We start from the raw sequence: 19,064 nt of genomic DNA, 5'->3' as shown, positions 1-19,064 counted from the left end.
AGCTCTGAAATGAAGCATTCCACCTAGAAAGAAAGATCTTCTCATGAAGAAATAGATTGGGAAATAATACACTTTGGAAAGCAAAATGCAATGGGAGGGGTGGTTTAAAAAGAAAAACTCTGTCAGAATCAGATAGACTTGAACACTTTAATTGTGTGACTGCTCCCCTTTCTCATTCCTCTTTTTTCCTCTTTCTTTTAATTAATAAGACAATTAGTTCTTTTATCTCTTGAGACCATTTACCTTCAGGATGCTGATTGCCATTGCATGGATATTTGGATTAAATATCCATGCAATGGCATTAATCACTTTTTTAAAAAAATCATTTATTATGTTAAGCCAGTACTACTTGTTTTAGGGATTAGTGAGAGCAAAAATATAGATAGTCCTTGCGACCACAATTGAGTCCAAAATTTCTACTACTAAGAGAGATATTTGTTAAGTGAATTTTGTCCCATTTTACAATCTTTCTTGCCAAATCGTTAAATGATTCATTGCAGTTATTAAGTTAATAACATGATTAAATGAACCTGGCTTCCCTGTTGAATTTGCTTGTCAGAAAGTCACAAAAGGTGATCACGTGACCTCAGGACACTACAACGGTCACAAATATGAGTCAGTTACCAAATGCCTGAATTTTGAACACGTGAGGATGGGGATGCTGCTGTTGTGAGTGTGAAAAATGGTTATAACTCACTTCTTTCAGTGCCATTGTAACTTCGAATGGCCATTAAGTGAACTGTTGTAAGTTGAGGAGGCATTGTTTATTTTATTATTATTTATTTATTTATTTGATTTGTCAATCGCTTACAAGATAATAGATATAAGTATAAACATGAGTAAGAATACAGGAAATAGGTACGAATAAATGGGGACAATAATACAGGGATGGTTGGCACAATCGTGCACTTATGCTCGCCCCTTACAGACCTCTTAGGAATGGGGTGAGGTGAAATGTTTACCGTATGTGGGCTGTAGAAATCCAGATGACTACAAGAACAGGAACAACCCTTGAACATATAGATTGCTACCCAGAAAATAATGTAATGAGTGTAACTATTATGTGGGAAGTTTTACTTCTAATCTGTAAATGACATTTGACCAAACAGATTGTTTTATTCTTCCTTATTTTGATATGAACATGATTATTTCTGAATGATCAGAAAACGCTATCTTTTGCTGTTGGTAGTGCTTTATAACATATTCTCTGTAAATTAAGTATCTATAAACTTAGATTCGGTTTAATGTAATTAGTTATGATAAATAACCATTACCTCAATAATGAAATCTGCATTTGAGAAAGTGAAAGATAGGACTTGTTTCATGTTTTCTACCATATCCTTTATAAAATACAAATTTATGCCCAGATCTATTTATATTGCAAGTTTATTTTTGTAAATGTATATAGTTATCTGAAATAACAAGAATGATCATGCAATGTAGTACTTTTTATTTAAATTACCGCTATTCACTATTAATTTATTCAGTGACATACAGTAATTGCTGAAAACCATAAAGTAGCTTCATCCATGAGAAAGTTCCATCATATTTATAAAGAAATAGGAAGATGTTATGTTAACTAGTTATTTAAAGATAATGGAAACAAAATATAGTTATTAGAAGAAATTATAATCTCATATTGAAAGCCTTTAAAAATCTATGTACTATATAGTAAAACTCTCAGGCCCCTAACTGGGTGAAATGGTGCATTGTAGGGCAACAATTTTTGAACCAACCTCAAATGAGTTAAGTCAGGGTCCACAATCCCTAGTCCATGGACTGGCACAGGCATAACAGTAAGCAGGCCACACAAATAAGTATAGCCCCATCCATGGGATTCAGGCAGCATCTGAAGCTATGCCCCCTCCAGTTCGCAGAAAAATCTCTCTCCATGGAAACGATCCGTGGTGCCCAAAAGTTGGGGGCCACTGAGCTAAATGACAGAATGTGTCCAAAACCTGGGACTCATGACTCCTGTGGGATTGAAATTTTCACAAATTTATGATGATTTCAATGCTGCCACATCATCCCCTGGGGGTTCAGTATATCAGGGTCACCCTACCTCTCTAAAAGCTGGGTAGGCCAGCCTGTCTGGTTTCTGGAGATCAGTTAGACCAGTCCCATCCTAGCTTTGAAGGCTTTGAAGGCCAGGTTTTGCCATCAGCCAGGTTTTGAAGGCATTGAAGGCCAGGTTTTACCATCAGCCACTTGAGAGCAGTGAGCATCGCTCTAGCTGGCAGGAAGTCACGCCCATTCCCACTGTTATTTTGCTTATGGTTATTTTGTTTTTTTGTTTAAGTAAGTGAATATCTATGAACTGCTGATCCAATGGATCACAGGCTGTCTAGTAGATCTTTCTTGTTGTCAAGAAAGACTACATATAATTTTCACACACTTTCTTTTGCCCTCTACTTATTCAACTTCAAATAAATGATGTCCTTTACAGCAACAAACCCACCTGATATAGTCTTTAGCTTTCTTTTTGGGTGTGCAGTAATGTTGTTTAATGTGCCTACAGCATAGAATATTCGTGCAAATCAGTATTACTTGAACTTATCTTCTTCGTTTCTTCAACCAGATGGCTGCCCTGATTTGTGCAATGGCAATGGGAGATGCACACTCGGTCAGAACAGCTGGCAGTGTGTCTGCCAGACCGGCTGGAGAGGGCCTGGATGCAATGTTGCTATGGAAACCTCCTGTGCTGATAACAAGGATAATGAGGGAGGTGAGCAAAAGTCTTCCAATTCCCAGCCTTGAAAGAACAGAGGGTTATGTGCAGTTTCATCATGAGTCATTTTACGAGTGAAAGACCCTCTCTCCTACTATTGTCAAGTGTTGTTGTTACATTTCCATTGAAGCAAATGAGATGGATAAAGTAGTACTCTTGTGAGCAAAATAATGCGACCTGAAAGACATATTTTAAATATAGGACTTGATTCATTTCTGGCAAAGTTCAGATTTGGAGGCTAGATTTCTCACTAGGCATTTGTGTGATTTAGAATTTCAAGTCTCAGTGCTCCTTCAGATATACCCTCTCTGTGACTTGCACTTGCAAAAAATACCAGCATACATTGTAGATTATTCAAGCAAAGGCACAGATGGTTAAGCAGGAAATTTTCCAAGGTATTGTTAACTGCCAGCTGTGGGCAAATACAAGAGAATTCTGGACAAAGGTAATACTTGTATTTTATCAACTTCAATTCACAAAGCAGAAAGTGCTAAATGGAACGGAATAGTGGAATTCATTTTACTGGCTATGATACAAGAATTTATTCTTGGGTGTTTTTTTTTAAATAACATGTTAATCAGTAAAACAGAGTTCTGTCTCAATATTGATATATATTGTCCTGAAGACACTATATGTTGGAAGAAATTTATCCTATGATAAGTTGAAAATTATTTTAGTATAAAGTATACCTCTGACTTCAAATGCTAGAGCTATTTGTTTTATCACATTCACCAGTCACACATTTTTATGTATTACATTTTTTCAATCTGTGTGTGTGTGTGTGTGTGTGTGTGTGTGTGTATTTCCTTCCACATGCATTTTTATCCATCATACACAATCAGTTTTCAAGGATTTAGCTCCAGATATATTGAATAATATTTGAAGAACTCATTTTTATTAATAGTTTAACATTCAACCAACAACCTTTCTCAACATTTAAAGCTTATTGTCACAAGTTGTTTACTTGAGTGCTTCTTGCATTCTTTGGCCTGTTGACCATAGGGACCTATTCATAAGGTTCAGCATTAGAGTGAAAATAGAACTAGATGATTGGATTGCCATGATGTCAACAGCACTGGAAAACTGAAGTGCCTTTTTTTCCAATCAGCTGTAGTATAGTTGAACTTTCTGCAAACTTCACTGGGGTGAAGTGGAAGTGAATTGTTTTGTTTTTGAGACTCGTTGAGAAGTATACACAAGTAAATAATATTTTGATATGTTATTTTAGAGAAAGCTATATAGCCTGAATTACAAAATTCTTTGCAAAACATGGAGTTGCTTTGTGCAGTAAAAACAGTAGATGATCGAAGTAAACAGAACATCTAATTAATTTTGCAAAATTAAGTAAAAAATCTTGGCAAGCAGTTCAACAGGGTGCAAGAGAGAGATGGGCAATGTCTTACTGCCCACATCCTGTATTGTAGATAAATGTGTGAAGAATGCTTTTTATGATGTAAAAGGTATATTGGTCGAAGACAACAATACAAGTGTATTCTAGTATGCAGATTGTACTAATATATTTTCTATTGAGGATCTGCCTGACAAGGTGGCAATACATAGGCAACCCTAGTTGATCACACACACACACCAAAACAAGTTAAGCAAGAACAGATGTTATTACTATTACATAAAAAATCCCACAGCTATATAGTAGACAAGAAAGCTTAAAAAATAGCCAATAAAATATAGAGATGTCCAGGAAGTTGTTAAGACTTGTGCTTAAATGAAACTTTGTCTTTTAATAACCCTTTTGTTTAGGATCTATCAGTATCAAAATGAGTTCAATTGTGGGGAAAAGTTTATTATGAGTATGCACCATTTATTATGATGAGGGGGAAAGTGAGTATTCTTGGGAGGAGTAAGCAAAGAACACTAAGAATGTAAATAAGCCAAAACTATAGATTCCTAGGCATGGAAGTCATTGCAAATCCCCAGAAAAAGCAACTAGTAGCTAAATCAGCTAAACAGCAACAAATTAGAAAAATGCTGGAGGCAGACAATCATTTTAATGATAATGGTAAAGTATCATTTCATACTGTGCAAGGAAAGAAAAGTATAAATTACTCCTATATTTTACCAAGGAAATAGCATGGATAGATAATATTAAGAAATGAAAGCATCCTGGAGAAAGTCTGTGTGGTTGCTAAAAGTTGACACTGAGTTGATGGCACACAATCAATCAATCAATCAATCACTGTAAAAACAGAGAAAGGATGCAAACAAGTGAAGCTGGCACTTGAGCAAAAAAAAATCTTTAAAGTGCTGTACCATTGTGAGCTTTATTATCATTTTTATTTTATTCTGGCTTTTTATGGATATCATCATTGATGATGGTAGAAATTGTCCAAAACATCTGGAGGCCAAGATTGATTTTATTCACAAATACTATGAGATAAAATTCATTTGTATAGTAGGAATACATTCAACTTGTGTGTGTGTGTGTGTGTGTGTGTGTGTGTGTTATTCAGCTTTGTTCGAGTATTTTTCCACGTCATTATAGTTGTACATTTAAAGTTGTAGCAACGTTTCGGCAGAACCTCATCTGCCATCATCAGGCTTCTGTATTGTGTTTGTCTTTCACAGCCATTTCTGTTTTAAATTTGGTGCTAGCCTACTGCTGTGCCAGAATGGTTTTTTCTTCATCCTGATTGGTTGGGAGTCTTGGTCTGTGTTTATTGGTCTTGGAGTTTGCTGTGTTCTGCTTGATTGGTGTTGCTAGTATCTTCTTTTTTGTCTTGATTGGCTGGCAACATTGTGTTTCCTGTATTGGAGGCTTTTAGTGCGGCTTGGCGCCGCGTAAACAGACAGCTATCATTTATTAGGAAGCTGGGTTTTATCTGGGAGACTGGTTGGGGTGTGTTTGAGCTGGAGGTATCAGGGGGAGTCTGTTTGTGCCCAGGTGTTTGCCTGGCTTGTGGTGTGGAGATTTTTTTGTTTGAGAGTGCAGGCTTCTAGATAATTGACAGTCTGGTGGAGTCATCTCTTCTATTCATGATTTCAGGTCTTTTTTCAATCTCTATGGCTTCTCTGATAATTCTGTAGTTGGGGTTTTCTATAGTGGCTAGGGTTTTGGTACCATTGAAGTTGATGCTGTGACCTGTGGCTTTCATGTGTTGGACTAGTGAAGAAATGTGTTCCAGCTTTTTTACTGCATTTTTGTGTTCATCCAGGTGGGTACTTATTCTTCTATTGGTCTGTCTGATGTATATGGCAGGGCATGATGTGCAGGGAATCTCATATACGCCTTGGTTTTCCAGGTCAATTTTATCTTTGGGGTTTCTAAGGATGGATGCTATTTTTCTGTCTGTTTTGAAGGCAGTCTTGATGTGATGCCTGTGTAGTATCTTACTGATTTTGTCTGTAGTACCTCTTATGTAGGGCAGGACAGCTGTTCCATAGGCCTGTTCATCTTCTAGGTCTCCATTATGTCTCAGTGTGTTTTTGTGGATCAAGCTAGTGATTTTGCTTTTGTGGAAGCCATTGGCTGTCAGTACTTTAGTCAGGGTGCATAGTTCAGTCTTTATGTGTGTCTTGTCTGTCAGGCATTTGGTTCTGGCAATTAGTGTTATGTCCCCGGGACTGACACAAGTTCCCCATCAGGTCCGTTCATTCCGCGGGGGCGTTTGCAGCCCCCATTGGCTGGCTCCCTTCGACAGCCGGCTATAAAAGCCGGCTGCGAGGTCGAGCCAGCCGCTGTTCGCTGGTAAGTCTGCCTGTTAGACGCAGACGCGACAGCCCCCTTTATTCCCCTGAATAAAGTGTGTTATTGGAATGCTCTGGTGTGGCCTCCCCTTTTTCCGATCTATAACAATTAGTGTTTTGGCCACGGAGTTTATCTGTGCTGGGTGGTGGTGGGATTGGGCATTGAGATAGTGGTTGGTGTGTGTTTTCTTCTGGTATATGGTGTGTCCTAGTGTGCCATCTGTTTTTTTGTAGATTAGTACATCTAGGAATGATAGTTGTTTGTTTGTTTCCATTTCCATGGTGAATTTGATTTTGGGGTGTGTGCTGTTTAGGTGTGTTAGGTTTTCTTTTCCATGGGGCCAAATAACAAAAGTGTCATTGATGTATCTTAACAATAGTTTGGGTTTGTGGGTGGCATTGGCTAGGGCTCTGGATTCGAATTCTTCCATGAACAGGTTTGCAATGACGGGTGACAGTGGTGATCCCATAGGGGCTCATTCAATTTGCTTGTATCTTTGTCCTTTGTATATGAAATATGTGTTGGTTAAGTAGTGTTCTGTTAGTTCCATGAGGTGTTTGGGTGGTTGGTATTTATACATACATACATACATACATACATACATACATACATACATTCTAAAAATAGGTGCAATGCCTCTAAGCAAACGACAGAGATATGTGATAAAGAAAGCACTGAAAATGTTACATTTTTTTCTGATTTGTCATAAGCAGAATGAAATGGTATGTACACTTCCATTTAAGGTTCATACACATATATTATACTTATTTAAAATGAGAAAGAAAAACCATTCTGAATCCTTTTATGAAAGGTTATATGATGAATTTCTGTTAAAATCACCAACCAACTACCAGTCATGAAAAAGAACAATTCTGGTACGCTAAACATTAAGAAATCACAAGAAAGCTCCATGTTATGTTTTCATTTGCTAGTGTGCAATTTTTGCATTTATTTTCCTGGAAGCTCATTTTCAGTTATCCACAAATTTGTTTGAGCTACTTAAGTGTGAAAGGAATCAATTATATTTAAAAAGTACAAATCTTTTTTTTATAATACATTATAAAATATTCTTATGGGATGGGATAGGATAGGATAGGACAGGACAGGACAAGACAGGATAACAGGACAGGACATGATAGGCCTGAAGGAGAACAGAGGTACACAGGAAACTTTTAAATAAACAAAGAGGGCTTTTTAAAAAAAGCTTCAATTCTTTTTCCTGTGCAAAATATTATTTTTCACCTCTATCGAGTCAGTTCTTTCTAAATGTAATGATATTGTTTCAGAAATAGGGTCACAGGAATCTTCCAACTTCTTATAGTATAATTTTTACTTCTCTGTTACTCTTAATTTTCTGTGACACCCTATTAGTGCTGAATTAGAGTATTTGCAACTCAACACTCAATCTTTAAACTTCTCCTTGTTCCTTGCTCCAGCAAATGCTGTAGCCTATTTACAAATCTTCCTCTGAGTTAAAAGCATTTTAAATGGCTGTACAATAGGATATCCTTGACCACAATTTCTCCATAATTCTATGGCCACTTGCAATTATTTGATGTGAAAACACTGATGTTGTTACACTTTTAAGAGAAGTTTTTGGAATGTAAAGAACTCTTTACTGAGTTTTTCTTCTTGCCTTAAAGCATACTGATTTCTCTATTTGTGGCCCATTATGTTTTTATGGTCAACCACTACAGTCTTACAGGAAGAAAAATTCTAAGGAAGTTTGAGGAAAAATGACCAACTAGATGAATTATTTTAGATATAAATGCTAGAGCTAAATTAATGTAAGAGTTGATCAATTTTTAAAACACTTATTCACATCCTATCATAGTATGTTTGGAATTATGATGGCCCTGTTTGTATTAGAGGCAGAGATGGTATTCAGCAGGTTCTGACCAGTTCTGGAGAACTGGTAGTGGAAAATTTGAGTAGTGCAGAGCAGGGGTCGCCAACCTTTTGGACCTCAGGGACCACCAAACTCATGATTTAAGATCCCAGGGACCACTAACTGGTTCTGTGGGTGTGGCCTAATTTGTGGGTGTGGCTTGGGGGTCATGTGACTGGCTGGGCCTGGCTTGTATGTAAATATTATAAATATTTATATAAATATTGATTTATATAAATTATAAAAAAAGAGCAACTTTTACCCAAAATCAGACAAAGCAGGCAGATTGAATCACAGATTAATTCAGAAATCTATCTATCTGCCATCGGCTAGCTCAGTCTGTCACATAAAATTTGCTTGCAAGCAAACTCACAAAATTAACTCATAATACACCATGTATGTAAATATTGGATTTTTTATTTTAAAAAGAGCAACTTTTACCCAAAATAAGGCAAAGCAGGCAGATTGAGTTGCTCACAGAATCATTCAGTGATCTCTCTATCTGTCATCGGCTAGTTCAGTCTCTCAAATTTGCTTGCTGTGAGTCTGCACTGGATTTGCTTGCAAGCAAACCTTCAGTCCTAAGATTCGGCTGTACTTAAAAGCAGAGGCGAAGATTGAAAGACTAGCTAGAAAGCAAGAAATCCAACCATTTCCTGCTTCCTAGCTAATCTAAATCTCCCAGCACAGCAGAACAGATGATGGTCGGAAAAATGAAAAATAGCAGTTTAGCAGGCAAATTTACCAGGTAGGGAGTGAGTGGGCGGGGAGGGTTCCCGCGGGCCATGTGAGTGGTGCAGCCTTGTGTTTTTGCACAGCCTGGATTAATTTTTTTTGGGGGGGTGCTCTGGGGGTGAGATTTCTTTGTGGCCCACCAAAATTTTCTTACGGCCCACCAAGCCACGCCCACAGAACTGGTACTAAAAAAATTTGAATCCCACCACTGATTGGAGGCATTGTGGTAAGGTACTTCAGGGCTGAAAGGCTTAGCCAGTGACATCATTGTTGCCCAGGCATCACCATGGGGGCTCTTTTTATGTCCCAGGAGCTGGAACAAATGATGGGAGTCACCCCAACATTCAGCATTACTTGGGTCTCAAATGCAGGCTTGCTAACATCCATCATAGTGTCCTAACCATGTGAGCCAGTGCTCTTCATGGAATTATGATATCTTTGGGTATAATCATTGAGGGGGAGGAAACGAGACCAAATAGAATCCCTAATCACTTCTGTGGTGTCTATTTATTTTCTGCTTTAAAATAAAATACCAATCAATCAAACTCTTGTATGACCAGGATGAAAGTTCTTCATTGTTAAATATGTAATGTTTATTTTTCTTATCTTAGAAGACATCATTAAGTTGTTTCATAACTTACTGATTTTTATGCGTATACATGCGTAGATATGCATACGCAATTTGCACACCTGTATTTAAAGGGAATGCTTTTCTAAAATATATTTTACCAAAGAAGTTTCCTAATTAAAAAAAAAAGGTTTTCCAGATGCTAGCTCTTTATTAAAGCTTCATTCAAAGGTATGGGTATAATTAATTTTAAAAATGTTTGAAATCCATTAGTTTACTCTATGCAGAATCCTTTTAAAATTTAATCCCTTTTTAATCAAGTTCTCAGTAAATAATTGTTATGTGTATTTGATGGAGATTAAGGCTAGTTTATTTATAATTATATGACAATTTTTACACACTCACAGGATTATGATTAAAATCTATAAATTTCATTATATGCCACATGAAATTAAAACATCATAGACTTTTTTCAGTGAGTTAAAGTATTTGGAAGCAAGATTTACAGACAAACAAGAGATTTTAATTTTAAGTATTCTTTTTCCTCTATTTCTACTATTAGAGGTAAAGACTGAATTACTTGCACGACTTGGGCTTATCTACAAATATATAACTCTCGATCCATTACTTAACTCTATTTTTATTTGTTTCAATTATGATCCTGCCCAGCATTAATAAGCAGCATATAAAATAAATATTAACTGGTAAACTTAATTTTTGGGATAGCAGTGGAAGAAAAATAACAAAGCATTCTGCCAAATTTGTCTCAAATCATACTGCAGAACACCATTTTGTCATTTATTATTTCAGTTTATAAATCACATTTTCTGCCCATGTCTGAGTAATATATAAGTAATCAAAGTAAGGTTTGAGGAAAACAACTAAAATTATGATCTAATGACTCTTATTATTCTCTAAGGGACTAAAGATGTACCATACTTTTATTTCTGCTCCTTTCTCTATACTATTTAAAATATTTATATGCCTATAGTTTTACTGCATTATTTTCTTCCCAAAGAAATCCCAAACTAACTTTAAAACCATTAAGAGGATATTGAATTTATTAATTAAATCATTTAATTTATAATTAAATCATATTTAATTTATTAATTAAATCATATTTAATTTATTAATTAAATCATAAAGCCTGTAAACAAATACAATGGCATAAGTCTACACAGATAGCTTCTCTGTAAGGTTTTCAAAAGAAGAAATACTACCTTGCTTTGACATTCCAGTTAGAGAGAAGCTGGGGAAGATTGTTTGGTGACACAAAATATCACTATTAATGTGGTTCCTGAGTTATTGTAGCGCAGATTTCTTTATATATAAATGTGTTACCTTATCCATGTCTCATCAGCATAACACCATATTGTTGTGGCCCGCTGGTAGCTGATGAAGCTGGCAGTAGAGTTGGACAGTAGCGAGGAGGTTGGGGAGGAACCAGGGCCAGTCTTGGAGGCTAAGGAGAGCTCGGACAAGGGCTCTGCATCTGAGGCAGGGATGGGGCCAGGGCAGGCCGGCAGTCATCAGCTGCCTTCAGACTCAGACAGCAATGAGGCGGGGGAGTGTCTGAAACCGGTTCCCAGTCTGTGCTTGCACAGGGCTACCAGAAAACAAGAACAATTAAGAATGCAGGGTTGACTCAGGAGTAAGACCAAACCTTGGAGATAATTGGCCACTCCTATAGGATATAAAGGAGGAGTGAATGGAACATGAGCTTTTGCAGGAAGCAATTAGTTCATCTGGTCGATTCAAGCTTTGAAAAGTTCTGTTTGACTCTGTGTCAACTTAAAGCTTTGCAGGCTGTGAATGAACGTAATTCACAGCTGTGGAGATAAAAGAGGTTTTACCGGGACTAAGATTGTGTTTTATACTTTCTAAGGAAGCCTAGTTCAGAACACATATGGACATGTCAGTCTTTGACACTTTGGCACATCACCATTGTACAACAAGTACAGCATCCTTAACGTCTCATCAGAGAAGCTGAATAAAACAAAAATCAAATCTTGTTGTTTTAATTTTGCCAAAAGTGGGAAATCTTACCCAGTACAATCCTAGGTGGGTAATCATTAGAAACTGTTTTCTGGAGATATTCCAGTTCTTCTAGGAAATTTGACTGATTTTCTGTAGTTGATTTGCCTTCTCAACATCATCTGACATGTTTCAGGAGATGATATTCCACATTCTCTTCAAAACTCTTATTTATATCATTCCTTTCCTTTTACTCAAGCCAGCTAGAGCAGCAATTAGCTACAGATAGATGTTTTAGTCCCCAAAGCACTTAGGTAGAAAGTGGACGTCCTTTTCCATTGGGTATATAATCCATTACTGTTTTCCCATGAACTATGAAAGAATACCAAGCAATTTTCTGCATTTTTTTCTTAGCAGTTGTCATTCAATTTGAGGAGAGGGCAATTTGCATTAGAAAACGTTTCAGACAGTGGAATGTAGCAAGAGTGGAGCGTGTGCAAAAATCTTGTATTTCACTGTACTCTCTCCAGCAGATAGCACCTTTCTGGTTTTTGTGCATTGTGCTTTCTTAGTAGCAATACTATTGTTGCCACTAATGGAAACTTCTTTGCTTAAGATATTATTGGAGAAATTCTGCTTCTGCTAAAAGAAATTGGACAGAAAATCTTGTCCACTCAATTTTTTCTCCTATGCATTTTGAAAGATCTTTTGTGCCCAACTTCTGTAGGAACACTATAAATTAAACGAGTTAAAATTAACCTTAGCCCAAAAATGTTTGTCATAGGTATGTTAGTTTGGTGGCATCTGTAATTATTTTTGCTTATTTTTTTAAGATTTACAATTTTATTTATTTACTTATTATTTCTTTATTTATTAAATTTATGTGTCACCCATTTTCTCCAGAGATGACTCTGGGTGGCTTATTAAAATTGCTACACGTTAATTTTTTAAAAACCATTAATAAATACTGTTAGAAGATGGGGAGGAAGGGAATACAAAGTACACGTGGAAAGGTGAAGTCTTTCCTAATCTAACAGCCACCTCCAGAATGAACAACCATATTGGGGCCCAGGCCAGTTGGCAGAGCCTACTCTATATTAGGTCTATATTAATTTTGGTTATACAGTAGTCCTCGACTTATGACCACAATTGAGCCCCAAATTTCTGGATTAAGTTAGACATTTGTTAAGTGAATTTTGACCAATTTTATGACCTTTCTTGCCACAGTTGTTAAGTGAAACACTGCAGTTGTTAAGTTAGTAATGCAATTGTTAAGTGAATCTGGCTTCCTCACTGACTTTGCGAGTCAGAAGATTGCAAAAGGGGATCACATGAGCCCAGGACACTGCAACCATCATAAACGTGTCAGTTGTCAAGCATCTGAATGTAAATCGTGTGACCATGAGGATGCTGCAATGATCATGTGTGAAAAATGGTCATAAGTTACTTTTTTTCAGTGTCGTTGTAACTTGTCTTGCCTCTAAATAAAGGTTTCTTTATTTAGGGGCAAGACAAGATTCCCTTTGCAAAGTAACATGTTTTCTGAGCAGAATGTTTTACCTGTTTGCTTAAGAATGTATTATTTTAGTTTTTAAAAACAAAATCATCTTTTAAAAAAAGAGAAAAGTGTGTGGAAAAAAAGAGAGACAGAGAGAAATAACAGATCTTGCCCTCCTGCAATAATTATTTGGACCGGCTTTTCTTTATAGAAGGGTGAATCCTGTGATTTGATATTTCATCAGGCTTGTGGCATTTAAGATAATGCAAGTATTTCGGAGCACAAAAGCAAATCATGTAATTTAGCTTGCCTCATCAAGCTCTGGCACAGCAGGAGTTTCTAATTCAGCTCAGACAAAAGATTTATAAGGTTCTAAGTACAAATACCCAGAATACCTCAGGAGGGGGGAAAAAGGCTCCCCTGAGCAAATACAATGGACCTGATGCTTGAAGTCATTTTTAAAATTGCTACCATAATAAACAATTGAAATCTGTTATTGATAGTTTTAAATATATAAAAATATGGGTAGCATATGCAGCAAATCTGGTTCATACTGGGAGTCACTAAATCATGAACTTGGTTTTTCTAATTTGGGGAAAATATTCTGTACAATTAGCGATAATGGTTTTGCATTTTCAATCTTCACAAATTTGTTACTAACGTTCATTTTATTGATTCTGGCAATGACTTTTTGAGGGGAAAACTGCAAGCAAAATTCATTGAAATTGGCCTAGGAGATGCCCACATATAGTGATATGTACAATTTTTTCACAGTCAAAGGACCAATCTTCTGAGTTAAATGCAAATGTTTGAATTCATTTTTAAGCAAACAAAACAGATGTTCCTTTTCTATGCTGACATATAGAGAATATAAGGCTGTTCTTTTTCAGTTCTGGTGTTTCTCCAAACATGGTGATATTAAACCACAAAAGGCTTATAAATCTGTGCAGCTGAGATTAAATGAGGATTAAGTGTGTGCATTTAGGATATTTTCTATGTAGATAATATGCATGCATGGATGTTGTAATATACTTAATGATAACTTCATTCAGTGAAAATGTTCTTGCATATTTGTTTTTGTTTTGTTTTTAATTTTCCTTTGCTAAACTCTGACTGTAAAGGAAATTGAATGAAACATGTGAGTGAATGAAGAACATGAGTGATTGAATGTATGTGAAATATACCAGAAGTCAACTGATCTTCCCTGCCTCATACCTAAGCAGTAGCTTTGATTGCCTGTTCAACAGAACATTTCTTTGACAAGCAGCTCCAAGTGACAGATGCTTCTTCCTTTGGACTGAAAGTTTATGTCAATCATCAATACTAGTGATGCTCATATCTTTGCTGTATATCTCCTGAAATGAGAAAGCCGGGAAGAATCATTGTTGATTTGGCTGTATTGTAACATGTCACCTCCCTCATCTCTTAGTTGTTTGTAACTGAATCTTTATTAATTTGCAATTAATTTGGGCTTGGCATTGTTAGTTTGATCTATCAAAACTAAAGAAGGAATTCTATATATTTCTGGATCTCCTGCTACTGGAACATAAAGCAGTATTATTTCAGAAAAGCAATTTTAGAACCACTGTAGAATAGCCATTTATAAGATGGACAATATAATTTCTATTAATAAACAATATTCATTTCAATGTTTTGGTACTGTCAAACATGTATATGAAGGAATTGTACAACAAGAAAATAGTCACAATGCTATATATTATTAAATGCAGCTAATATAACTAGGCCATATAAGAAAACAATAACAATCAGTATCAAGACAATTAAAATAATTTCATTATATGCTTCAATTGCAACAGAGGCAGCAAATCTTTTATTTCTGGGAAGAATATCATACTAGAGAAAGTCTGTCTGGTTGATGCTAGATGAATTTCTAAGTGTGTCTTCAAAAGAAGATCAAAAATTCAAGATAGGAAACATAATTCTGTGATCAAACTTCCATTCCTTTCTTTGCTCATTGCTATGAAGCAGGGACAGGACTTTGATCAGAGACTTATAGTTAATGCCCTATCTGTCTATGCGTGCTTGTCTATCTATCTATCTATCTATCTATCTATCTATCTATCTATCTATCTATCTATCTATCTATCTATCTATCTATCTATCATCTATCTATCTATCTATCATCTATCTATCTCTGAGTAAATATACAAGAACATGCTGCCAATTCTTTTTGGCTCTTTTTTCAAGAAGCTAAAGGAACCATAACCAGGACCTTTCCTGCAATCAAACTTTAGCCTAAACCTATCTTGTCATATTGTTGTTGAAATTCCACAGATTGACCCTAAGGTTTGTACTTGTACTATCTTTTAGAGGAGTAACAAATCAGACTCCTTGTTCTAATGTAATACTAAATTTATCACCAATTTCCTGTTTGCTTTCTCTATTCCCAGATGAATGGTGGCAGAACAATTAGATACTACAGTATTTACTGCCACTTTTCTTAGGCAAAATGAAGTTATTAGAACTTAACTTACTACATTAGATTTTATTGAATACATTGATAAGCTATTAGTGACATCCATAGTACCATCCTAAAAATTTGTTTCTATAGATTGCTATGAAGAGTATTGTATTCCATATCATTTATCTGAAATCCAGTTTCTATCTTGAATTAGACAATGTTAGATATATCCAAGCTGGGTTGCACATAACGAGCACAATATGTAAGTAACATTTCCTTTGCTTACAATGCAAAGCTTGTATTTGCATAACATATAAATCAATGCTGTATCCTTAGATACTGGATACGTTGTTACCAACTTTAACAATATGAGCTGGTTAAATTTTTGAATTCACGCATATACATCCACAGTCCAATAACCATTTTCAGGGAGGGGAAGGTGTTGAGGCAAATGTGATCATTAGAAACTATGCTACAACACACACTTTGCCTTGTGTTTTGAGCAGTGTGTTACAAGTATAAACTGATGGGCATCCTTTGTCATGGACACCATTGAGAAATACATTTAAATTTATCTGCCTTGAAGAGTATGCTTTTAGAAGGACACCGATATATATGTCTTGTTTGGATTAAAGCACTGAATATTTATTTCAATTATGGTACTATAGTTGATCCACTGGAATGAAGTGTGCATATAGTTAATCTAGACTGAAATTAAATAACACACTAAATAATTCTTATGAAAGTAGCCAAAATAAGCATTATAAAGCACTTTATAACTTAAAGCAACCATATCATTCTCTTCAAAACAATAAGAAGTGATTTACCATTTCTTTTTTTCAAGATACAGATTCTTCGCATTCACATTCTCAAAAACTATCTTTTTGATATTTATCTTGTAAATCCTTGATACATGATGATTTTGAAATATTTGGCTTTTTATCTTGTCTCATACCTGAGCATTGATGAAGTTCTCCTTAAACTGTATTTTACTGTTGCATACAGTTAAACTGTATGTATTCAGGGGTGGGCTGCTGGGGGTTCACAGGGGTTCAGGAGAAGTCCTAGTTAAGATTCTGTGCAGTTTGGAGAACCCCCAAATCCCACTCCTGGCTGGCCCCACCCACCCCACCCTCCCAGGAGTCCCCACGCAGCCCATTTTGGATGCAGATAAATGCAGGGCCCACACGGAGGCTTGGGGAGGGTGAAAAATGGACCACCCGGAAGTTTGGGAAGGCTGGAAATGGGCCCGTTTCTGGCTTCCACAGAGCCTCTGGAGCCTGGGGAGGAGGGAAACCAGCCTTCCAGAGGCTTGAGGAAAGCCTCCAAAGAAGGGAGAGGGCAAAAATGCCCCTAGTCATTAGTGCAGGAGGCTGACTAGGTCACGCCCACCCAGCAACTGAGCAGAGAACCCGTTGCTAAAATTTTTGAAGCCCACCCCATATGTATTTATTTATGTATGTTTGTACACAGAAAACATAAATAAATTGCTTTAAAAAAGACATCTTATATGGATTACTCTTATTATTTTAAATATAAATATATGCTGATTTTACTTCACAGATTCTACCTTTCACTAATATTTATTAAGATGAACTATAATTGAATTTTATTCAAAATGATGTAAGAGTTTGATAACCACCATCAGATTTAAGAGTCAACTAACAACATTTTTATTCAACATAAGATCAGAAAATTAAATGTGTCTATTCTCCCTTAAACTCATTATTCCTTATTATGCATTGAAGATCATTCTCTGAAATGTATTCTATTGCTTCAGTAAAAAAAGATTACTTAAATGTCATTGTTCATGAGCAATTCAACCATAATATAAGTGTATCTAAAGTGTCAGATACAAATGTATGTGACAATGGGTGTGTAATTGATGGGTCTGTGAGTAGCATAGGTAATTCTGGTATAATAAGGTTTATTCTACAACACAGCTTGCTAGGATCCAGTGCTTTGGAATTTATTTTATTTCTAAAACTCCCAACAAGCATGACTGGGATTCCTGGGAATAATCTGGGGGACATCCTATTAGGAAAGGCATTCCTAATAAGTTTAGGAATGTAATAAGTTTAGGATTTCAGATACTTTGATATCTTACATTTAATATTACAGCCAGAATTAAAATATCTTGTAGAAATATTTTAAAAAAACCTTTGAAAAGTAACACTTCTTTCTATCTACAGTTCTTTCTATCTGCAGTTTAATACTGTGTCTTTTTTTCCCAATTGAAGAAGGTATCTAATCTGTGTTCAACTCAAAAATTATTTGCTTGCTAAAAAAAATGGTAGGCTTTGTAAATTAATTAATATTAGCAAGCACTGCAACAGGACAGAAAAGTAAAAGGATTGCAGTTTCATGAAGATTCTTGCTGCAAAATCTAAAAACCCTCTGTGTGTGTGTGTGTGTGTGTGTGCGCACGCGCGTGCGTGCTCACGTACGTGTGTATTTCCATTCAGTCTCCAGGTAGTGATATATAGGTTTTTCACCAGTATTGAATGGAGAAATGTCTAGCCATCTGAAGTCCTGAACTGGCCCTTCAGAACAGTTTGATTGCCTTCTTGATTGTTTGCGAAATAACTCTAAGATTGGCAGTGACAGGGTAATTTACTGAAGATTGCAATGTCAGACTATATCCAAGGGGGCTTGCTGGCATGAAGATGTTATTCTCATGACTGACAGGCTACTGGGAGTTTGGTATGCCAATTTAAAGTTCATGGTGTTGTCCAAAGTGTACTGATGCTTCAGCCCATAATCATGCAGTTTGATGAGGTCATTATAGGCATAACATACTCTCACCCCTATAACAGCCAAAGCAAAGAAGTATTCACAGCTGGAGTAGATAAACACAAATTTGTAGAAAAGAGTAATTTGCTGCATCTTACCTTTGCATCCCTTAATATATTGACAGGCTTTTCTTCTTCTCCCACCTGCACGTACAAAAAAGATACAGGAAACAATTTTCCATGAATAATTACAAGCACCAGAAATAACAAGGTGTTGTGAAAGAAGTGTTCAAGTTTTAATAGGAAAACCATCTTCAATTATTATAGGAGTCCTATTACTTTCTCACATTGATTATATAAAATGGGTGGAATCTGAGAAAATATTCTACCTCCATGATGAAAAAGGACTTTCAGATTAGTGAGGATCACAAATCACTGACCTTGAAATTATAAAAGAAATCTTAAATTCAAATAGCAAAATAACTTAGTGGTATATGAAATGAAAACTATGAATGCTATCAATGCGGTTTTCTTTTTTAAAAGTCTCAAAATGATGATGGGTGAGTCTTTGCTTATGAGAACATGGCATAAATATTCAAAATATCTAATCAGATTTGTAGCTGATCAGACCCAAACATCCATCATCTATTATTTTAGGAAAATATCACTCCATCACAAAGACATGGTAGGTAATAATTCATTAAATTTTCTGGATTAAGTATATTAAAATCTTTCAGATATGTTCCAGGAGAAACAGGTTTGAACCACCTTGTTCTCATTGGAGTTTTTAGTCACAGAGATCTATCAGGAAAAGCC

The 19,064-nt window shown here is 36.0% G+C and overlaps 1 protein-coding gene across 4 annotated transcripts in view; it reads left to right on the top strand.

Annotated features, from left to right (window-relative positions):
- The window catches only part of TENM2 (teneurin transmembrane protein 2), an 865,315-nt gene that overhangs the window by 763,508 nt on the left and 82,743 nt on the right, over window positions 1-19,064 (top strand). For all 4 annotated transcript variants that reach the window (XM_087924563.1, XM_087924565.1, XM_087924562.1 and 1 more), the window contains one exon: window positions 2,579-2,725. In XM_087924563.1, coding sequence (XP_087780689.1) covers window positions 2,579-2,725 — 147 coding nt within the window. The remainder of the gene's footprint in view (window positions 1-2,578; window positions 2,726-19,064) is intronic.

The sequence above is a fragment of the Pseudonaja textilis genome, chromosome 2 (assembly GCF_049901715.1).
Source record: "Pseudonaja textilis isolate UNSWEBS1 chromosome 2, rPseTex1.2, whole genome shotgun sequence".
In the NCBI taxonomy this organism is placed as follows: domain Eukaryota; kingdom Metazoa; phylum Chordata; class Lepidosauria; order Squamata; family Elapidae; genus Pseudonaja; species Pseudonaja textilis.
Note: the sequence above shows the minus strand (reverse complement) of the source record. Positions and strands in the feature narration are given on the sequence as shown.